Source organism: Cardiocondyla obscurior, linkage group LG01 (genome assembly GCF_019399895.1).
Source record: "Cardiocondyla obscurior isolate alpha-2009 linkage group LG01, Cobs3.1, whole genome shotgun sequence".
In the NCBI taxonomy this organism is placed as follows: Eukaryota; Metazoa; Arthropoda; class Insecta; order Hymenoptera; family Formicidae; genus Cardiocondyla; species Cardiocondyla obscurior.
Genome location: NC_091864.1, coordinates 4405245 through 4424833, shown reverse-complemented (window position 1 = coordinate 4424833; position 19589 = coordinate 4405245). Strand labels below are relative to the sequence as shown.

The following is a 19589-nucleotide window of genomic DNA, read 5'->3' as shown; positions in this document are numbered from 1 at the left end:
TTTTCCAAGGCCTTTCTTCTCTCAGGATAACGGGTTGGATCCTCCTTCGGCACATAAGATATTCGCGATATCTGGATAAATTAAAATCGCACGACCTTATACATTTAACACTCGTGAACAAACTGACAAAGCGGCCGCGGACACTAACATTTTTTGCACTCTGTCACTTCGTATCTCACTTCATCTCTCACTTCGTGTTAACACTCCGCGCCACGGAAAAGAATATCTCTGATTTAATAAAACGATGATTCGATTTGTTAACTTCCATACTTATCGCGAATCTGTACCTATGTGAATATATCGAGATATTCGTCGATTGAATCACTCAATTATAATTTCCGTAGTTATCTTAAAAAAAAAATTAATTTAATGAATGTCTGAATATAACGACGCACGTGAAGCGCGTTTGTTGCCAAAGCATTATTAATATCTGTTAATCTAGCGATGAAGAATATTATTTGCGAAACTATATTTTAAACAAGATTTAACAAACAGCGTTAAAATTGCGATTTTCAGAAATCCGCGCGCTTTGGAATAGTGAAATATTGATTTTCTTGCAAGAGGTGGAGAGCACACACTGCTCATGCCCGTTTGGTCAGACTTTCGGCCGTGCTGGCGACACGGCCGAAACATGTTCGCCGCGACATTGTCAGCTTGTTATTACCTCTGAGATGTTTATTACATGTTGAGCTTTATCGTTGCTTTATATCGAGATGTAGTCTATAGAAAATGCCGTAAAGGCAGTGTCCATCGTTCCGTGAACAGCTAAAAGAAAGGTAAATCCCTTGACAATATATGAACACATCACTCTTCATAAACATAGGCTATTTCTGTATAAATTAGATTTTTTAGTTATTTTTTTTATACATAGTATATATTAATAAGCCATTATTATTGTAATTAAAAATTCTATTTATTTATATTAATGCACATGTTTTAAAATAGTTAAAAGACTCATCTAATGCAAAACTAATAGAAACTGATGAAATGTATAATTAGTCAGAATTTAATTTCTAATTATTGCTTTTTTTATATAAAATAACATGTTCAATTTAAATTAATTCTAAATTTTTGTTTTCTACTTCTAGGCCTCACCATTGCGAACATAATTCCTATTATGATGCTGGGGCGGAAGCAGAGCCTCAAGGGGGAACCCGTCCTGGCCGATTATGGTCCGGAGGAGTGCCTCAATGAGAGCGCTGATATAGAATGGGTCAACAAGGTGAGCAAAGGCGTGAACCGACCTTGGAAAATAAGAAAATTGCATATTCCGAAAATATTAATTTTCATCTTTTAAATCTTTCTTAAAAATTATTTTATATGATTTTAGTTATGGGTGAGAAGGTTGATGCGATTTTGCGCCTTAGTCTCGTTGGCTTCCGTTTGCTTGAACACTCCAAAAACATTTGAGAAGGTGCCATCTCTCCAATATTTCACCTTTATTTGCGATCTGATAGTCACGTTTCTATTTACTGCTGAGATGATTGCCAAGATGCACATACGAGGAATATTGAAGGTAAAATCTCTCAAAGAATTTATTACATTTTGATATTATTACAAAACAAAAGGTGCATTTTTAATTTAGTTTGATATAAATTCAAATAACATTGTTAATGCCATTGCAGAGAGATAAGTCTTATTTGAAAGACCATTGGTGCCAATTTGATGCGAGCATGGTGATCTTCCTCTGGTTATCTGTGATCCTGCAAATGTTTGAAATGCTGGGTTTTCTTATAAAATTCAGTTATGCTTCGATCATGCGGGCACCACGACCACTGATTATGATACGCTTTCTCCGAGTCTTCTTAAAGTTTTCGATGCCCAAGGCCAGAATCAATCAGATTTTCAAGTAAAAAAGTTGCACTATTTATTAAAAACTTAATATAATTTAATTATTAATTGCTAACATATATAATTTATATTCAGACGTTCGAGTCAACAGATTTACAACGTGACACTTTTCTTCCTGTTCTTCATGTCTCTTTATGGTCTTTTGGGTGTACAATTTTTTGGCGAGCTGAAAAATCATTGCGTATTGAATACAACTGAGCCCCATTACATCACAATCAATAGCCTAGCTATTCCTGATACGTTTTGTTCCACCGACCCAGAATCTGGATATCAATGCCCAGAAGGAATGGTTTGCATGAAGTTGGAGTTGACCAAATATATTATAGGCTTCAATGGATTTGATGAGTTTGGTACTAATTTATGTTACTACACTATTGTTCTTTTGCACTTCAAATCTATTAAATTTTATGTCACGAAAGTTTAAGCGCGATAAAACAGTATTTAATAATTAAAAATTTTTCTATTGTTTAAAATTTTACTTTGTGATTTAAATTATCTAGCTACTAGTATCTTCACCGTATATCAAGCAGCTTCTCAGGAAGGATGGGTTTTTATCATGTATCGTGCGATTGATAGTTTACCGGCATGGCGTGCAGTTCTTTACTTCAGCACAATGATATTCTTTTTGGCTTGGTTAGTGAAAAACGTTTTTATTGCTGTAATCACAGAGACTTTTAATGAAATCCGAGTGCAGTTTCAACAAATGTGGGGCGTTAGAGGACACATTAGTAACAGTTCAGCGTCACAGGTTAGTTGTGTAAAAAAAATAATATATATATATATATTTAAAGAAACATTATTATTTAAAATTAATTTTAGGCAAATATTGATGTGTGTAATTTTATTCAGTTAATACATTTATTATTACAGATACTGACTGGTGATGACAATGGCTGGAAATTAGTGACATTAGACGAAAATAAGCATGGGGGTTTAGCTTCTCCTCTCTGTCACACTATTCTTAGGTCGCCACATTTTCGTTCAGTAGTAATGTGCGCAATTTTAGCGAACGGTATCACCACCGCAACGATGAGTTTCAAACATGACGAGAAACCAAGACATACGTACTACGACAATTATTATTGGGCCGAGATTGTCTTCACAATATTACTGGACCTAGAAACCCTCTTCAAAATATGGTGCCTGGGCTTTCGGAGTTATTATAAGCATTCGATTCACAAGTTCGAACTGCTGCTTTCCATTGGCACGACTATACATATTATGCCATTCTTCTATCTCTCTGGATTTACTTACTTTCAGGTTTCTATCTTAAACTTATCATCTTTTGTGTCGTTTAACTTTCCATATTATTTTTATATAAATCTATCTTTTTTCAATTTTTTATACTTTTAATTCTTGCTTCTTGATAATTAAAAAAATGTATTATATTCGAAAATATAAGATTTATAATTTTTATTTTTATATGGAAAGGTTCTCAGAATGGTCCGGCTCATTAAGGCGTCACCGATGTTAGAAGACTTTGTATATAAAATTTTCGGCCCTGGCAAGAAGCTCGGCAGCCTTATTATTTTTACCATGTGCTTGTTGGTGATATCCTCTAGTATTTCCATGCAGCTCTTTTGTTTCCTTTGTGATTTTACTAAATTTGAAACTTTCCCAGAGGTGAGTAGTTGTTAACATTAAATTTATTATGCAATCTTATTTCGATAAATGTATAGAAAAGGAGTCTACTCTCCGATATTCTTGAAATTTTGATAATACGTAGATTTCGACCTGTAGAAAACGAATCTGTTAGTTTAAAATGTTGTATTCGTTTTGTACAGGTTGAAATCTACATATTACAAAAATTTCAAGAACATTGGAAAATAGGCCTTTTTTCTATACTTACTTTTATTTTGATTTAAATCTCAAAAACATAAATTTCCAGGCATTTATGTCCATGTTCCAAATTTTCACGCAAGAAGCCTGGGTCGACGTGATGGATGAGACTATGTTACGGACTCACGAAACGGTAGCACCGTTAGTTGCGGTATACTTTATTTTGTATCATCTCTTCGTCACATTGGTAATTATCACGTAAAATAATTTCTTTATGCGATACAAATCATAGTATTAATCAATGTTTTATTATCTCATTAGATTGTGTTGAGTCTTTTCGTCGCAGTAATTCTTGATAATCTTGAATTGGATGAAGATATCAAGAAATTGAAACAACTGAAATTTCGTGAACAAAGTGCTGAAATAAAGGAAAGTTTGCCATTTAGATTAAGAATCTTCGAAAAGTTCCCCGATAGTCCACAAATGACGTGTCTTCACAAAGTACCATCAGATTTTAATTTACCAAAGGTAAATGTAAAAAAAAAAAAAAAAAAAAAAAAACGACTTTTGGTTTATTATTTAATACATTAAATTAATGTTTGATATTCTTTTAAGGTACGCGAGAGCTTTATGCGACAATTTGTGCTTGAAGTAGAAGATGAGGAAAACGAAGGTGCAAAGAGAACCAATGAAACTTTTGATTCAAAAATAGTGTACAGAAAACAACGTCCGGTAAAAATCTTAAACAATCCACCGAAAGTGAGAAGCGTTGTTACTAATTTGAAGAAAGCATCTGTAATTTATATCATAAAGTTAGTAAAATATTCGTTATTGTGTTTGATGAAAGTATCAATGTAGATTTTAAGTTTTCTGTATTATAGCGATTCCAACAATCAGAGGCTTCTCTTGGGAGACTCTGCTATGATTCCGGTGCCGGGAAAAGGACTTTTGAAACCGCAGGGTACTGTGAGTAGCGCCAAGCAGCTTCGCATTGATCCAAAAAAGTAAGAATAAGACAAACATATTTATCGATAAAACATTTAACGTTATAAATTTGAACATTTTTATGCATTTATACTATATTTTCAATTTGCTATGGCAAAAACAGATCAATCAGAAGGAGTGTTCGAAGTGGATCAATTAAGCTCAAACAGACGTATGAACATCTTATGGAGAACGGTGACATAGGAGGAATAAATAGAGTTAGTTCAGCACGCAGTAGACCACATGATTTAGACATCAAGTTGTTGCAAGCTAAGAGGCAGCAAGCAGAAATGCGAAGGTATTAAATTTTTGTGCAAGTTTTGAGACTTGCATAATTTTACATAATTTATTCTTTTTATTTTTAGAAATCAACGCGAGGATGATTTACGGGAGAATCATCCATTCTTCGATACACCATTGTTTGCAGTACCTCGTGAAAGTAAATTTCGGAAATATTGCCAGTTATTTGTTTATGCGAGGTACGACGCGAGATTGAAAGATCCTTTAACTGGCAAGGAAAGAAAAGTACAGTATAAGAGTTTGCAGTAAGTATTATAAAATTAAATAAAATGTAGTATTATCTCATGGTAATGTAAATTAAAAAATCTCTTAAAATGACAAACTTTGTTTCTTATACTTCCAGCAATTTCCTTGGTTTAGTGACCTATCTTGATTGGGTGATGATATTTATTACAACATTATCGTGTATTTCTATGATGTTCGAAACACCGCGAAAGCGTGTAATGGAGACACCAGCATTGCAGATTACTGAATACTGCTTTGTTATTTGTATGAGCATCGAACTTGCATTAAAGATCCTGGCAGACGGTTTGTTCTTTACGCCTAAGGCCTACATCAAAGATGTTGCGTCTGTATTAGACGTCTTCATTTACATTGTATGTTTAATATTAGAATTATCAAACTCGACTCCGGTATAAAATATTTTATTTAATTTTTGCATATTTAATTATATATGTATATTGTTACAGGTAAGTCTCGTATTTTTATGCTGGATGCCGAAAAGCGTACCACCGAATTCTGGAGCACAGCTGCTAATGATATTACGATGTGTCAGACCGCTAAGAATTTTTACTCTTGTACCGCACATGAGGAAAGTAGTTTACGAATTGTGTAGGGGGTTCAAGGAAATTCTGCTGGTAAATTTCTTAAATATTGCTTCTTAAAATAATCTATTCGCAATAAAAACGTTGACATAACAAGACAAATTAAAGAATAAATAATATTTTATTCAGGTATCGACATTACTATTTCTGTTGATGTTCATGTTCGCGAGTTACGGAGTGCAACTGTATGGCGGTCGATTAGCAAGGTGCAACGATCCAACGATTTTAAAGCGTGAGGAATGCGTTGGTGTATTTATGAGAAGAGTTTTTGTGACGAAGATGAAATTGCGGCCGGGAGAAAACGAAAGTTATCCGTCCATACTGGTACCGCGAGTTTGGTATGAATACATTTTTTAACTAAAAATGTTTTGAATTACAATATTATCTTATAAACATTTTAATTAAAAATTGTTTAATGTACTAATTTTTGTATGTATTTTTTAGGGCTAATCCTAAAAGATTCAACTTTGATAATATTGGCGACGCTATGATGGCTTTATTTGAAGTACTATCTTTCAAAGGGTGGCTTGATGTGCGAGATGTTCTTATTAAGGCTCTTGGTCCTGTAAGTCTTACCATTAATTTTTAATTTAAAATATTTGTATCGTGCTTTCTTTAAAATCTTATTGTATTCTCTTTTCAGCTTCACGCGATCTATATACACATTTATATTTTTCTTGGTTGTATGATCGGCTTGACGTTGTTTGTGGGTGTCGTAATCGCGAATTACTCCGAGAACAAAGGCACTGCTTTGCTTACAGTTGATCAAAGACGATGGTAAAGCGCCGCATATTTTATCATTGAGCATTTTATGATTTTAGATATTATTTATAGATTACAAATTTCTGTTGGAATACAGGTGTGACTTAAAAAAACGTTTAAAGATTGCACAGCCACTACACTTACCACCGAGACCAGACGGCAAAAAGTTTCGTGCTTTCATCTACGATATCACACAAAACATTTATTTTAAAAGATTTATTGCAGTTATGGTGCTCGTGAACAGTGCTCTACTGTGCGTTTCTGTAAGTTAAACAATAATTTTTTAATATAAACACATAAGATATTTTTTAAACATTACTTTTTATCGTTTTTAATCGTTTTATCGCAGTGAAAGTAAATATAACATGTTTGCTTGTATTTAATCTGTTGTTTCTCATTCAATTTCTTTTTCTATCCTGCCCATTTAAAGTGGAGATCTGAGGAAAGACACACAGAACCTTTGGCTACCGTCTCCACGATTTTGACATTGGTTTTTCTCGTGGAAGTAATCATGAAAAATATTGCTTTTACACCACGTGGTTATTGGCAGTCCAGAAGAAACAGATACGATTTACTCGTGACAGTCGTGGGCGTTATTTGGATTATTATACATTGTACGATGCAGGTTAGACCGCTTATTATCGAAAATTTTTTATATATTTCTTTTTTCTTTGTTGTTCACTTTCATAATATTACCATATTACTTTCAGAATGATTTGTCCTATGTGATTGGATTTATGGTAGTAATCCTCAGGTTCTTTACCATCACCGGCAAACATACCACTCTCAAGATGCTGATGCTGACGGTTGGTGTGTCTGTTTGCAAGAGCTTCTTCATCATATTTGGCATGTTTCTCCTTGTATTTTTTTACGCATTAGCCGGCACCATAATTTTTGGCACCGTGAAATACGGAGAAGGCATAGGAAGGTAAGAAAAATTATTTTATGATCTTTTAAGTACAAATATTTAGAATATACGCAATGTTTATTATAGATTTTGTAATAAAAATGATACTAAAATTTCTTTTACTTTATCTCTTCTACTTGCTCTGCCTACGCCTGATATATCAGAACATGTAATCTCTTTGCAATCTAGACGCGCTAATTTTGAATCACCGGTTACTGGCGTGGCGATGCTCTTTCGTATTGTGACGGGAGAGGATTGGAACAAAATTATGCACGACTGCATGATACAGCCACCCTATTGCACGCCGGCGGATAATTACTGGGAAACGGACTGCGGCAATTTCCACGCTTCTCTAATTTACTTTTGCACCTTTTACGTCATCATCACTTACATCGTCTTGAATCTTTTAGTGGGTACGTATGCGATATATTTGCGCATCAGAAAAGCTTACACAAAATCACGTAGATTATATTAAAAAGGAAATCACAAGTTTGTTATGTACATATTTTTTTCTTGCTTTGTATTATTTTAATTAATAGCGAATATTTTATAATATTAATTTTTTTGTTTAATAATATATCTTATAATTAAATTTTTATAGTGTTTTAAGAGAATAGAACAAGAATTAAAAATATTTCTTTTTGAACAGCTATTATCATGGAGAACTTCTCCCTGTTTTATTCAAATGAAGAGGATGCATTATTATCGTACGCTGACATAAGAAACTTTCAAAACACGTGGAATGTCGTTGATAATCATCAGAAAGGTGTTATACCGGTGAAGCGGGTATTGTTTTATCTATCAATGTTATATGAGCGATTAGCAATTAGTATGAAACAAATACTGACTTTAGCTCGTTTCAGGTAAAATTTATCTTGCGGTTGTTGAAAGGCAGATTGGAGACTGATCCTCAAAAAGATCGCCTGCTCTTCAAATACATGTGCTATGAATTGGAACGATTACACAATGGCGAAGATGTTACTTTTCACGACGTTATTAAGTAAGTTTCACAAAATAAATTTATTCATGCTAGAAGAAACCATGCGCGCGGTTTTTTAGAAGATCCAAATTCTCGCGTGTCATTACATTCAGGGACATTAGTTAATTATAATAATTTTTAGTAATTGTATAGATAACGGGCCTATTCTCCGATTTTATTCAAATTTTGCGATAATTTTAATTATCAAAATCGTTTTTTACAGGTCAAAATCTTCGCGCGTGCAAATTTAAAGAAAACTGAAGAGTAGGCCCGTTATCTATACAATTACCTAATTTTTTTTATGATAATTATAATTGAGTGATATACAACTGACAGCATATTGCCGGTTTACTCACATTTGAATTTTTCGGTTAGATTAGATTAAGTGTTTTTCTATTTTTCTATCCTTCTATCCTTCCTTCCGTGCTTCCATGCTAATATTTTCGATTATCTTGAAGCACTTTAAATCACTTAACACTATATTAATAAATGCGACTTTATTTTTGCCATCAATTATTAATATTTTCTTATATTAATCAATTATTTAGTATGCTATCGTATCGTTCAGTGGATATAAGGAAAGCACTCCAATTGGAAGAACTTCTTGCACGAGAAGAATTTGAATACATTATTGAAGAGGAGGTTGCTAAGCAAACCATCAGAACTTGGTTACAAGGCTGCCTGAAAAAAATACGAGGAGTAAGTATAACAATCTAAAATCGTATTAGGCAAATAATACTCGCCTTTTTCAGAAACAAAACAACCTTATCGCCGGACTTCGCGCTACAAATAATACGATTGTACCAACTCAAGACATAGAGAAGGGTAAGGAGGAGAAAGGAAAGGAAGTTAGCATTGACCGTGAAGAGGAGATTGAAACAAAGGTGCATATTACTTGTTATTATTTTAAAAAAATAAATAAAAATTGTATGATTTGCTAAAAGTTATATTGCTGATTTTTTAATACTTAGGATGCTGAAGCCCCAAAATACAGGGCCAAAAAACCGATGGTGTTACCAAGATCAGATAGCATAGGAAGTACTTCGGGAAGGAAATATCTAGCACCGACTTTGTCGGATCCTGCATCAGTTCGGTCTGAGAAAGACAAGATCGCGGCGTCGAAGAAAAGGAATAACAGACCGCCATGTAAAGGATTGCATAATGGTTTTCGGTTTTCGTACGATGTTGTTTTATCATTTTTTAACATCGAATTATTTTGTTGCAGCAATGGTAAAAAATAATTTACATCACTTGACGGAAAATACCGAACAAAACAGACAGCAGAGAGATGTGCTGAACAACAAAGCAACCACGCCTAAAGTCTCCAACGTCATGTTGGAAGTTCGAGAATGGTGGAAGGAACAATTAGCTTACAGCAGCGAGTCTAGTGAAGACGAACTTTGAACTTTATGAAATTACGGATCGTAAAACAATTACGATCGCGGCGGATTGTGCAGTGCGGTTTCCTACTTTTAGCAGTTGAATTCTTAGCCTAAGAATTTTGCATTCAATGAAAGAGGATCCAAAGAGATACGTGGTATGTGCCTAATAATTTTAATCACTCGCCCAAGCTCGAAGAATTTTAACACGTTGAGCTTCGGCCGCAATTCGCCACCTTCACTGCTAAAAAAAAAAACTATATTAATATTTTGCTACCCCTAAAGCAGTGTGTGTAGAGAGCGAGCCGAGATATTATAATTTATTTGTTAACACGTTCCACGAAGCTCATCGTGTTAAAAGAATCGTTTTCCTACCGGAAGAGAGAAAGAGATCGAGGTATAATTATCAAAACGCATATTTGCGACACATTTCGCATTAAATTCGCAGTATCACTGCCGTGTGTCAAACAAATCGCCCACAAAAATGCTTGAATCCTTGAATTTCGACATATGTTTTGATGAAAAGTTGTTCCATACGTTATTTGCGTGTATTGTCACTTATGCATCATGTCACATAACATCACGCGTGATTTAGCTGTTTTTAAAATATCTCGTGGTAACTACAAACGTACATGTATGTAGCGAATTTTGTACAACATGAAGTTGATTATCGCGCGGGTAATAGTTAGAATTATCGATTATGGTGTTATTAAGGGCAACTGTGAGTACAATTAGCATAGGACGCGATATTTGTCGTAGACATTTTTGTCGTGAGAAGTACTGATTCTATGTAAAAGAAAAAAAAAAAAAACATTAGGACGTTACAGTCGATTCTTTCCTTCTTGCAGCAAGAATACGTCCCAAAGGCCTGTACCGTAGATCTACGCGATTCATTTGATATTGAACAGTTGTAAGACCCGGTTTCACAAACGTGAGTTAATCCAATTGGTTGGTTAACTTTCAAAGTTGCAACTTATGTTTTATAAAATTGATGTATTTTCAACATCAGTTTTATGTTCAGCAGTTGTAACACTAAAAGTTAACCGACCGATTAATTTATCTCGCGTTCGTGAAACCGGGCCTTAAAGTTTTAGCGAGCGATCGTTGATGTTATATTATCTGTTATTAATTAATACAGTAACACTGTTACGGGTGTCATTTTAGTGAAAGAAAGTCAAGAAAGTATGGTTTGCGCAGTCGAGAGAATTATCTGACGGAGGGCATGACTTATTTTGAAACGCGATTGCGTCGGCTCTCTACATTGTGTATGTTGAACATGCGAGATAAATGGAGTATTTATATTAAAAATAATATTCGACTGTCGTAAATTTTTGTAACAAGACGATGTGTGATTACGTCGCATAAATTTGTGAGACAAATCTTTAGTAAAACGTGATCGATGTTAGCGCAATAAATACGCATACGCACACGCGCACGATGAATGTTATGCATATATAATATATTTACGAAACCGAAAGACGGATTTAGTGTTACGAGCCGCATTACGTTTACATCACTGTAATGAATGTTGATGATTGTTGCTAGTTTATGTGCCAATGTGTTGTCTTATTACGTATAGGACAAATAAATGTTGTTAGATATCATTATTCATAAGCGTGTACAGCTTATTATTGTTGCTCAATCGCTAACGTACATTACAAACGGTATAAAAATATTTTTGTCAACGGCTTACAAAATTATCAAAAAATTATTTAAATACTGACCTAAAAACAAATATTCATCTTTTTATGATCAGTTTGTGATACATTGCAGATATATTTATACTTATTTATATATGATTTTTTGTTTCGTATCATAATTTAACGGAGTCACGAGTGATTAGCTTAATTTTATTTAATAAATTAGTAGCTTTTAAATATCACTCGCTTCAATTATTGTTTAAAACGTAATGAAACATTACAGGAGCATTTATATTAGGAAAATGTAGTCTTCCACAGCCATAATTTGATTTGCATCTGTCATAGTGCTAATAGCGGCTTTAATCTCGTCAGATGTAAAGTTTAGGGAAAGCGTTGTGTTCAAATGATCGATAACGTCTGTCTTCAATATATTCTGAGTCCTCCGTTCTTGGAACAACTTGTTAAGAGACGATTTGAAAACTGCGAGTCTAAAACAAATCAAAGATATTTTAAAACATTTTTTAATATATTTTTTATATAATTTTTGTCTTGTTTTCTGGTTGATGATTTTTTATTTTCCAAAGTACCAAAGTTAACTTGGTAAAATTAATATTATAAAATGTTGTTTACCTTTCTTCAGTGATCGTCGGTGTAGCTGTAGCTGTAGCTGTTGGTGTAGCTGTAGCTGTTGCTACAGGTGTCTCAGAAGTGGAGGATTTCGGATCTTCGATTTCCGTGCGGCTGCTATGCGTGCTGATCTTTTGCGATTGTGTTCTGGTTAACCTTCTAGTTATTTGTTCGGTATGTTCGTCGTCACTGTCGTATTCATAGGGGTCGACTTCTCCTGAATTTCCCGATTTTTTAGAACGTTTTGTCTGTCTTCTCTCGTCTACATCTTCTGCATTTTCCGAACTCTCGCTATCATGACGGCGTCGCTTCCTTTTTTCTTTCTCTAGCACGCGTTTGAAATAGGCGTACTGCACAAGCTCTATCGCGGCAAGTGCATCCTGGCTCTCCACGTTTTTTGAGAGCCGTGCTTTTGCGTGCGCTGTGGACAACCGAATCAGCGTTTCTAGAGTTCTCGCAGTTACTGGTTGAGTCTAAAAGTTATTCAAAGAAAATGTCAGTATATATTTGATTTTATATAAATTTATAATATTTCTTTTACTCACTCTTGCAACGTCAGATTCTACTATATCCTCTGAACGAAGTTTTGAATATTCCTCTGCAATAACGGTGCTGGCTTCTTCTGTGAGCTTAGGTTTCATGCACCGTGCGATGTGTATATACTTTCTCATGAACTGTATGGTAAGAATTTGATCGCTGAAAAAAAAATATTGGTATTGTTTAAGATTAATTTGATCGAAGCTCACCATTTAAAGCAAAGTACGGTATAATAAAAGTAAGTTGCATTGTACTTTTTAGAGCGCGTTTGCCCATGTAGAAGTGGATCATATTTCTGATAAATTTGGGACTGCGTCTCCTCAGTAGCTACATCATCTGGATTCATTGTGGTCAACATGTCTAACTTCGAACCTAAGCTCAAAGCCTCTCCGTCTTGTTCTAGAGGGCTTCTGTATCGATGCATTCGGACTACGTGATCACTAATTATATGATCCTGATCTGAATCAATCAAGTCCAGTACAACGAAGAGCAAATCAAAACGCGATAATAGAGAGTCTTGCAGACCAATATTTTCCATCGGAGTTTTATACTGATCGTACTGAAAAGTGGGGAAAAAACTTTTTATAAATAATATATTTTTTATATAACATAATTTTTAGAAAAAAATTATAATTTTGAATTTTTTTGTATTAAAAAAATTAAATGCAAGTTCTTCAAGTTTCACTTACTTTTCCATATACAGGATTTGCAGCTGCTAGCACGGAGCATCGTGCATTCAGGCTAGCGTGAATGCCCGCTTTTGCTATTGTGATTCTACCTTGCTCCATCACTTCGTGTATCGCTGTTCTGTCGATATCCGACATTTTATCAAATTCATCGATGCATATAACACCACGATCTGCTAAGACCATAGCACCTGCTTCTAATCTGCGTTCACCGGTCTCTTGATCAACCGTAACCGCTGCTGTCAAACCTACGCCAGAAGATCCTCTTCCGGTAGTCGGAATCGCTCGTGGAGCAGTACACAATACATAACGTAATAGTTGCGACTTGGCCACCGAAGGATCTCCAATTAATAAAACATTTATGTCTCTGTAATGCACAAAAAAATTCTTTTTAAGCTTAAAACTAATGAAGATTTCTTTGAAAACTTACCCTCTTAGCCTTGTACCATTTGGCAAGATCTTTTCCACTCCACCCAAAAGAAGGCACAGTATAGCTTTTTTAATGTATTCATTGCCGTGTATGGATGGTGCAAGGGATTTGGCAAGGAGTTCAAAGATATTTTTGCAGGGATTATTTTTCGCCAGTTTTTTGCACTTAGTTATATCATCGCTGGAGATGTCTAAATTGGCTTCTTTACTAAGTTGCATTATGTTGTTAGCAATTAGGACCGTTCTGTGGAACAATAGTGATTGTAGTAATTTTTAAAATAAGGATATAAGTTTCGTGATATAATTAAACTAAAACATAATCTTTGATTCTTGTTAGAACGTACTTAAAAGTTCCAGTTGTGTATCCACCTTGCTTTCCTGGAAGACACCGATAATTTCCAACAACTTGAACTCGATCTCCAGGCTTGCATAAATCGACAAGATCGTTATCGCAAATTACATCCACGCTTCGCGGTAATTGACCGGCTGGAGCTTTTTCCGGCATTTCCTGTATGGTAAGTGTTTGATGGTCCTTATAAGTGGACAGACCAAATTCTGTTTCAAGCGGATTGCCATCTTCATCCTGCAATGCAAAAAAAAAAAAAATCTTTAAATTGAATAACAAATATTCCTCTTATTTAAGTAATTGCAGAATAATTACAGTAGTTGGATAAATAGCAGAGTGAGGAAAGGCCTCCAATGAAGTCAGATCTGAATAGGCTCTTTCCAAGACTGTTTTGGTTACATCACAATAATGAACACTCCTCACAACTTTTGGTCGCACCAATGAACCTACAATAAATTTTATAAATGTTATTCTTATGTTTTTTTGTATATTCTTTTGTGTTAAATCTGTCTTGAATACTTACATTTTGTGACAATACCCTCTACACAAACCAAGTTACCCAGATAATGAGAAGTAAGCAATCTTGGTGTGACATGTTTGTTCCCAAAGCTACCCTCAAAAGCTACAAAATATTCTTTGTTGTTTTTAGCATAGTCAATGTCTACACTTGAAATATATTGCTTCAAAGCATTTTGAAATGCCAGCTGCTCCTCAAAAGAATTGTTTAACAGGCTGCAACAAAGGTTGCCATAATTATTTCTCAAGTTTTATAATTGGTGCTACATGTAATAAGAAAACAAAGAAGCAAAATCCATTGCGTACCTTGTTGCACGGATAGGATTTTTTCTCCTCAAGTCGTTAACGTTTACAACTAATCTGTACCTTTCTTCCTCAATCATATTTTTAACCATTGCGGCATATATGCCTTGGTCCTCCTAAACAAGAATTTTAATAAAGTAAATATAAAATATTATTCTTGCGATATAATCTCCTACAAGGCTATGCGACTTTAAAGAAATTTTGATACTTACCACATCGTCCAGGAAGTCCACATATTCGCGCGTTATCTGTTCCAAATTTTGGTCAATTTCTGTATCCATCTCCGCAGCGAAGTATTTATTCTTATTAAACGATACTTATGAAGCAACTGCAATAATTCTCAAACAATCGCAAAACTTTAAAGATCACCATCCGCCATTTACGCGGGAAAACCGTCTATGGGAGACAAGCTGTTCCTCGAAAAAATCTCTACGAACCACGTGATCGCTCGTAGGGACTCGCTGTCGATTACTTACTACATTTAAATTATGTTTTTATGTCTCTTGATTAATCAAAAAAATTAAATTAATAAAAAGATTAGCAGAATAAAAAAACCAATACAGACAGCATAGTACTGATAAGACAGTAGTGATAAGGAGATATTTTTTTATATAGTGATATATATATATATGTCACCATCGATTTTGGTAGTTTTAAAAAATTCCGTTTATAAAACACTTTTAGCGCTATCGTCGCTGCAAGTACAATATTTTACGCTTGTTTTTTTCGTTATTTATTGGTTTTTTTTTTTTATATTTTAATTGTTAATTTAGAATTTTACGATTTTATATATTGATTAATTTAACGAAATTTTATTTTTCAAGTCATTACATACATATCAGACTTATTTCCGCTTTTTTTGAGGTTAAAAGTAGAGTTACTCTTAAATAAATTATTTTCAGGCATTCAAGTTAAATTTCTGACTCAAATTCGGTTTTGTTAAGTGTAGTAGAGTGTTCAAATTACAATTTAATATTTTTCCTAACTGTAAATAAATTTATATTTCAGTTTTCTGGTGATTGGAGAGCTGTGAGGGTCACAGAAGTTTTCCTGTGCTTCTACACATTGTCAAAAAAGTTCTGCTGCTTTCTCAGGGATCCCGTTAGATTTTTCATCAAATTTGAACATTATTCTTGCTGCCCAAAAAGTTCCAAGTCTGTGAATCGACGGGAAGTATTTTTAATAAACGTTTGAAAAGTGACAGGTATGTGTGTTAGGTTAAAAGTTGAGATATCCATAAATAAATTTTTTTGGTGCCTTTTAGTTAAATTTCAGACTAAAATTCGGTTTATTTAAGTGTACTAAAGTGTTTTAAATACAATTAAATTATTCTCTTAACTGTAAATAATTTTATATTTCAGATATCTTGTGATTGAAACGCTTGGAGAGCCGCAGAATATATTGCTGTGCTTCAAGATTGTGTAAAAAATGTTCTGCTGCATCCTCGATTGTCCCGTTGGATTTTTTATCAAATTTGAACATTCTTCTTGCTGCCCAAAAAGTTCCAAGTCTGTGAATCGACGGGAACTATTTTTATTAAGACTTTATAAAAGTGACAGGTACGTGTTTGAGGTTAAAAGTAGAGTTACTCTTAAATAAATTATTTTCAGGCATTCAAGTTAAATTTCTGACTCAAATTCGGTTTTGTTAAGTGTAGTAGAGTGTTCAAATTACAATTTAATATTTTTCCTAACTGTAAATAAATTTATATTTCAGTTTTCTGGTGATTGGAGAGCTGTGAGGGTCACAGAAGTTTTCCTGTGCTTCTACACATTGTCAAAAAAATTCTGCTGCTTTCTCAGGGGTCCCGTTGGATTTTTCATCAAATTTGAACATTATTCTTGCTGCCCAAAAAGTTCCAAGTCTGTGAATCGACGGGAAGTATTTTTAATAAGCGTTTGAAAAGTGACAGGTATGTGTGTTAGGTTAAAAGTTGAGATATTCATAAATATATTTTTTTGGTGCCTTTTAGTTAAATTTATGACTTAAATTCGGTTTATTTAAGCGTACTAGAATGTTTTAAATACAATTAAATTATTCTCCTAACTGTAAATAATTTTATATTTCAGATATCTTGTGATTGAAACGCTTGGAGGGCCGCAGAATATATTGCTGTGCTTCAAGATTGTGTAAAAATGTTCTGCTGCATCCTCGATTGTCCCGTTAGATTTTTTATCAAATTTGAACATTCTTCTTGCTGCCCAAAAAGTGCCAAGCCTGTACAACGACGGGAATTATTTTTATTAAGAGTTTGAAAAGTGACAGGTACGTGTTATAGGTTAAAAGAAGTGTTAATCTTAAAAAAATTATTTTCAGGCATTCAAGTTCAATTTTTAACATTAATTCGGTTTTATTTAATGTATTAGAGTGTTCAAATTACAATGTAATATTTCTTCTAACTGTAAATAAATTTCTATTTCAGTTTTATGGTGACTGGAATGCTGCGAGGGTCACAAAAGTTTCCCTGTGCTTTAGAACTCTGTGAAAAATGTTCTGCAGCATTCACGACGGTCCGGTTGGATTTTTTATTAATTTTGAAGCTTCTTTTTGCTGCCCAAAAAGTACCAAGCCTGTACAACGACGGGAATTATTCTTATTAAGAGTTTGAAAAGTGACAGGTACGTGTTATAGGTTAAAAGAAGTGTTACTCTTAAAAAAATTATTTTTAGGCATTTAAGTTCAATTTTTAACTTTAATTTGGTTTTATTTAATGTATTAGAGTGTTCAAATTACAATGTAATATTTCTCCTAACGGTAAATAAATTTCTATTTCAGTTTTATGGTGACTGGAATGCTGCGAAGGTTACAAAAGTTTCCCTGTGCTTCAGAACTCTGTGAAAAATATTCTGCAGCATTCACGACGGTCCCGTTAGATTTTTTATTTATTGTGAAGCTTCCTTTTGCTGCCCAAAAAGTGCCAAGCCTGTACAACGACGGGAATTATTTATATTAAGAGTTTGAAAAGTGACAGGTACGTGTTATAGGTTAAAAGAAGTATTACTCTTAAAAAAATTATTTTCAGGCATTCAAGTTCAATTTTTAACTTTAATTCGGTTTTATTTAATGTAGTAGAGTGTTCAAATTACAATGTAATATTTCTCCTAACTGTAAATAAATTTATATTTTAGTTTTATGATGATTGGAGTATCTGGAAGGCCGCAGAATTTTTACTGTGATCTATTCTTGGTGAGGGGGATTTTTGCTGCTTTCTCAAGAGTCTTGTTGGCATTCCATTACAGTTTCTTCATTCTACTTTTGCCCCACAAAGTCTGAAGTACGTAAGTTTACGGAAAATATTAATAATTAACTTATAAAAAGTAACATGTATGGTTTATAAATTATAATAAAAATTTGATAATATTAATGATTTCGAATGTTCTAAGTTCATTTTTTGACTCTAATTCGATTGTATTATAGCTAGTAGAGTGCCCACGTTTTATCTAAATAATTATTTTAATTTTAAAATACATTGATAGAGCTATATTTTGACTATTTTCTCACTTTTTAATTAACTGAGGCTCTCGGGCAATCTGAAATCGGTCCCTCAGAATAGAGGAGGGTATTCTAATTAAATGCTAACGCATGACATACCTGAATTCACTCTGCAAAGTGTTAGTGCTATCTGGAGTACTGGGTAAGTCGAGGATTTTTCTCTTGCATCAGGAATGGTCAAAGAGACTTCTGCGGCTTCCCCGGGTCTCCGGACGGTTTCTTTGGTTAGTTTTCGTCGCGAACCTTTTGTCCCCAAAGCGCCAAACCTGTAAATAAAGCACAAGTATTTTTAAATTAAAACTAAAAATCTCATAAGTGACACTTTGAGGTTAAAGTTATATTTTGACAATTTTCTCACTTTTTAATTAACTGAGGCTTTCGGGCAATCTAAAATCGGTCCCTCACGATAGAGGAGGGTACTCTAATTAAATTCTAACGCATGACATACCTGAATTCACTCTGCAAAGTGTTAGTGCTATCTGGAGTACTGGATAAGTCGAGGATTTTTCTCTTGCACCAGAAATGGTCAAAGGGACTTCTGCGGCTTTCCCGGGTCTCCGGATGGTCTCGTTGGTTAGCTGCCGTCACGTACCTTTTGCCTATAAAGTTTAAAGCCTGAAAAACAAATAGAAATATTTGTTTTTCAGGCTTCAAACTTTAATTTATATCACATACCTGTCACTATTAAAACTTTTATAAAAATTATATCTCGTTAATGCACAGTCTTGGCACATTGTGGGAACCAAAAAGAAAGTTCAAATTTGTTAGAAAATTTAACGGCACACTCGAAAAAGCAGTAGATCTTCTACAAACGAATAAAATAAGCATAAAATATCTCGCGAAAAATATTCACCAATGGAAACACAGCATTAATAAAAAAACTTAAATAATAATATAATGTAAAAATACTTATTAAATTGCATTAAACTGTTGTAATTTAACGTGCAAAATAAAATTATGAATTAAAACAATTAAATAACGCAAAAAGCAAACGTAAAATGTCAATCAATTAATTTCAACCAATAGGAACACAGCATTAATACTGACATTCATGAATCGATTCAAACAATAAACTATTGTAAAATTACTGAATAAATATCATTAAATTGTTGTAAATTAACGTGCAAAATACGATTCAGTTTAGAAACTTATAAATAACGCAAAAAAAAAATGTAAAATGTCACTCGATTGATTTCAACCAATAGGAACACAGCATTAGTACAGACATTCATGAAACGACTCGATTGA

General features: G+C 33.8%; 2 protein-coding genes and 2 long non-coding RNA genes across 6 annotated transcripts; 2 read left to right on the top strand and 2 right to left on the bottom strand.

Moving 5' to 3' along the window:
- Positions 1 to 77: 77 nt before the first annotated feature.
- On the top strand, positions 78 to 11194 carry Na (sodium leak channel non-selective protein na). 3 transcript variants are annotated; one of them, XM_070654744.1, is made up of 29 exons: positions 78 to 776; positions 1089 to 1222; positions 1331 to 1516; positions 1626 to 1849; positions 1927 to 2201; positions 2352 to 2599; positions 2722 to 3111; positions 3283 to 3474; positions 3740 to 3877; positions 3952 to 4158; positions 4246 to 4442; positions 4512 to 4634; positions 4739 to 4912; positions 4980 to 5159; positions 5258 to 5510; positions 5604 to 5771; positions 5868 to 6076; positions 6183 to 6303; positions 6382 to 6515; positions 6598 to 6763; positions 6931 to 7125; positions 7211 to 7428; positions 7597 to 7820; positions 8057 to 8193; positions 8271 to 8407; positions 8935 to 9085; positions 9139 to 9270; positions 9358 to 9532; positions 9612 to 11194. In XM_070654744.1, the coding sequence occupies exons 2-29, from the start codon at positions 1118 to 1120 to the stop codon at positions 9788 to 9790; spliced, it is 5238 nt and encodes a 1745-aa protein (XP_070510845.1). In that variant the 5' UTR covers positions 78 to 776; positions 1089 to 1117; the 3' UTR covers positions 9791 to 11194. The 3 variants fall into 3 exon arrangements, with proteins under 3 accessions (XP_070510845.1, XP_070510837.1, XP_070510852.1); XM_070654736.1 differs by having other exon boundaries at positions 4497 to 4634; XM_070654751.1 differs by lacking the exons at positions 78 to 776; positions 1089 to 1222; positions 1331 to 1516; positions 1626 to 1849 and having other exon boundaries at positions 2053 to 2196; positions 4497 to 4634.
- Positions 11085 to 15277, bottom strand: Mcm3 (minichromosome maintenance 3). Its single transcript, XM_070654827.1, has 11 exons — positions 15062 to 15277; positions 14853 to 14965; positions 14554 to 14762; positions 14346 to 14476; positions 14029 to 14267; positions 13686 to 13928; positions 13259 to 13622; positions 12824 to 13128; positions 12578 to 12728; positions 12036 to 12505; positions 11085 to 11893 (listed from the first exon to the last, which is right to left on the bottom strand). Exons 1-11 carry the CDS (start codon positions 15128 to 15130, stop codon positions 11695 to 11697), a joined length of 2493 nt encoding a protein of 830 aa, XP_070510928.1. The 5' UTR covers positions 15131 to 15277; the 3' UTR covers positions 11085 to 11694.
- A 372-nt stretch (positions 15278 to 15649) lies between these two features.
- On the top strand, positions 15650 to 18112 carry LOC139103375 (uncharacterized). Its single transcript, XR_011545875.1, has 7 exons — positions 15650 to 16053; positions 16211 to 16408; positions 16566 to 16761; positions 16919 to 17114; positions 17272 to 17467; positions 17625 to 17820; positions 17978 to 18112. It is a non-coding gene; the product is annotated as an uncharacterized lncRNA (long non-coding RNA).
- Positions 17881 to 19376, bottom strand: LOC139103370 (uncharacterized). Its single transcript, XR_011545874.1, has 4 exons — positions 19017 to 19376; positions 18790 to 18956; positions 18441 to 18607; positions 17881 to 18118 (listed from the first exon to the last, which is right to left on the bottom strand). It is a non-coding gene; the product is annotated as an uncharacterized lncRNA (long non-coding RNA).
- Positions 19377 to 19589: the final 213 nt, after the last annotated feature.

What these genes read in the sequence shown, in the direction of transcription:
- Na (XM_070654736.1), top strand. Translation starts at nt 1,118, where the DNA reads ATGATGCTGGGGCGGAAGCAGAGCCTCAAGGGGGAACCCGTCCTGGCC. An exon ending in GTAACAGTTCAGCGTCACAG is followed by an intron (nt 2,600 to 2,721) that starts GTTAGTTGTGTA and finishes TTATTATTACAG; the next exon opens with ATACTGACTGGTGATGACAA. An exon ending in CGTCTTGAATCTTTTAGTGG is followed by an intron (nt 7,821 to 8,056) that starts GTACGTATGCGA and finishes CTTTTTGAACAG; the next exon opens with CTATTATCATGGAGAACTTC.
- Mcm3 (XM_070654827.1), bottom strand. Translation starts at nt 15,130, where the DNA reads ATGGATACAGAAATTGACCAAAATTTGGAACAGATAACGCGCGAATAT. An exon ending in AATGGTACAAGGCTAAGAGG is followed by an intron (nt 13,623 to 13,685) that starts GTAAGTTTTCAA and finishes TGTGCATTACAG; the next exon opens with AGACATAAATGTTTTATTAA. An exon ending in CAAATCCTGTATATGGAAAA is followed by an intron (nt 13,129 to 13,258) that starts GTAAGTGAAACT and finishes CCCACTTTTCAG; the next exon opens with TACGATCAGTATAAAACTCC.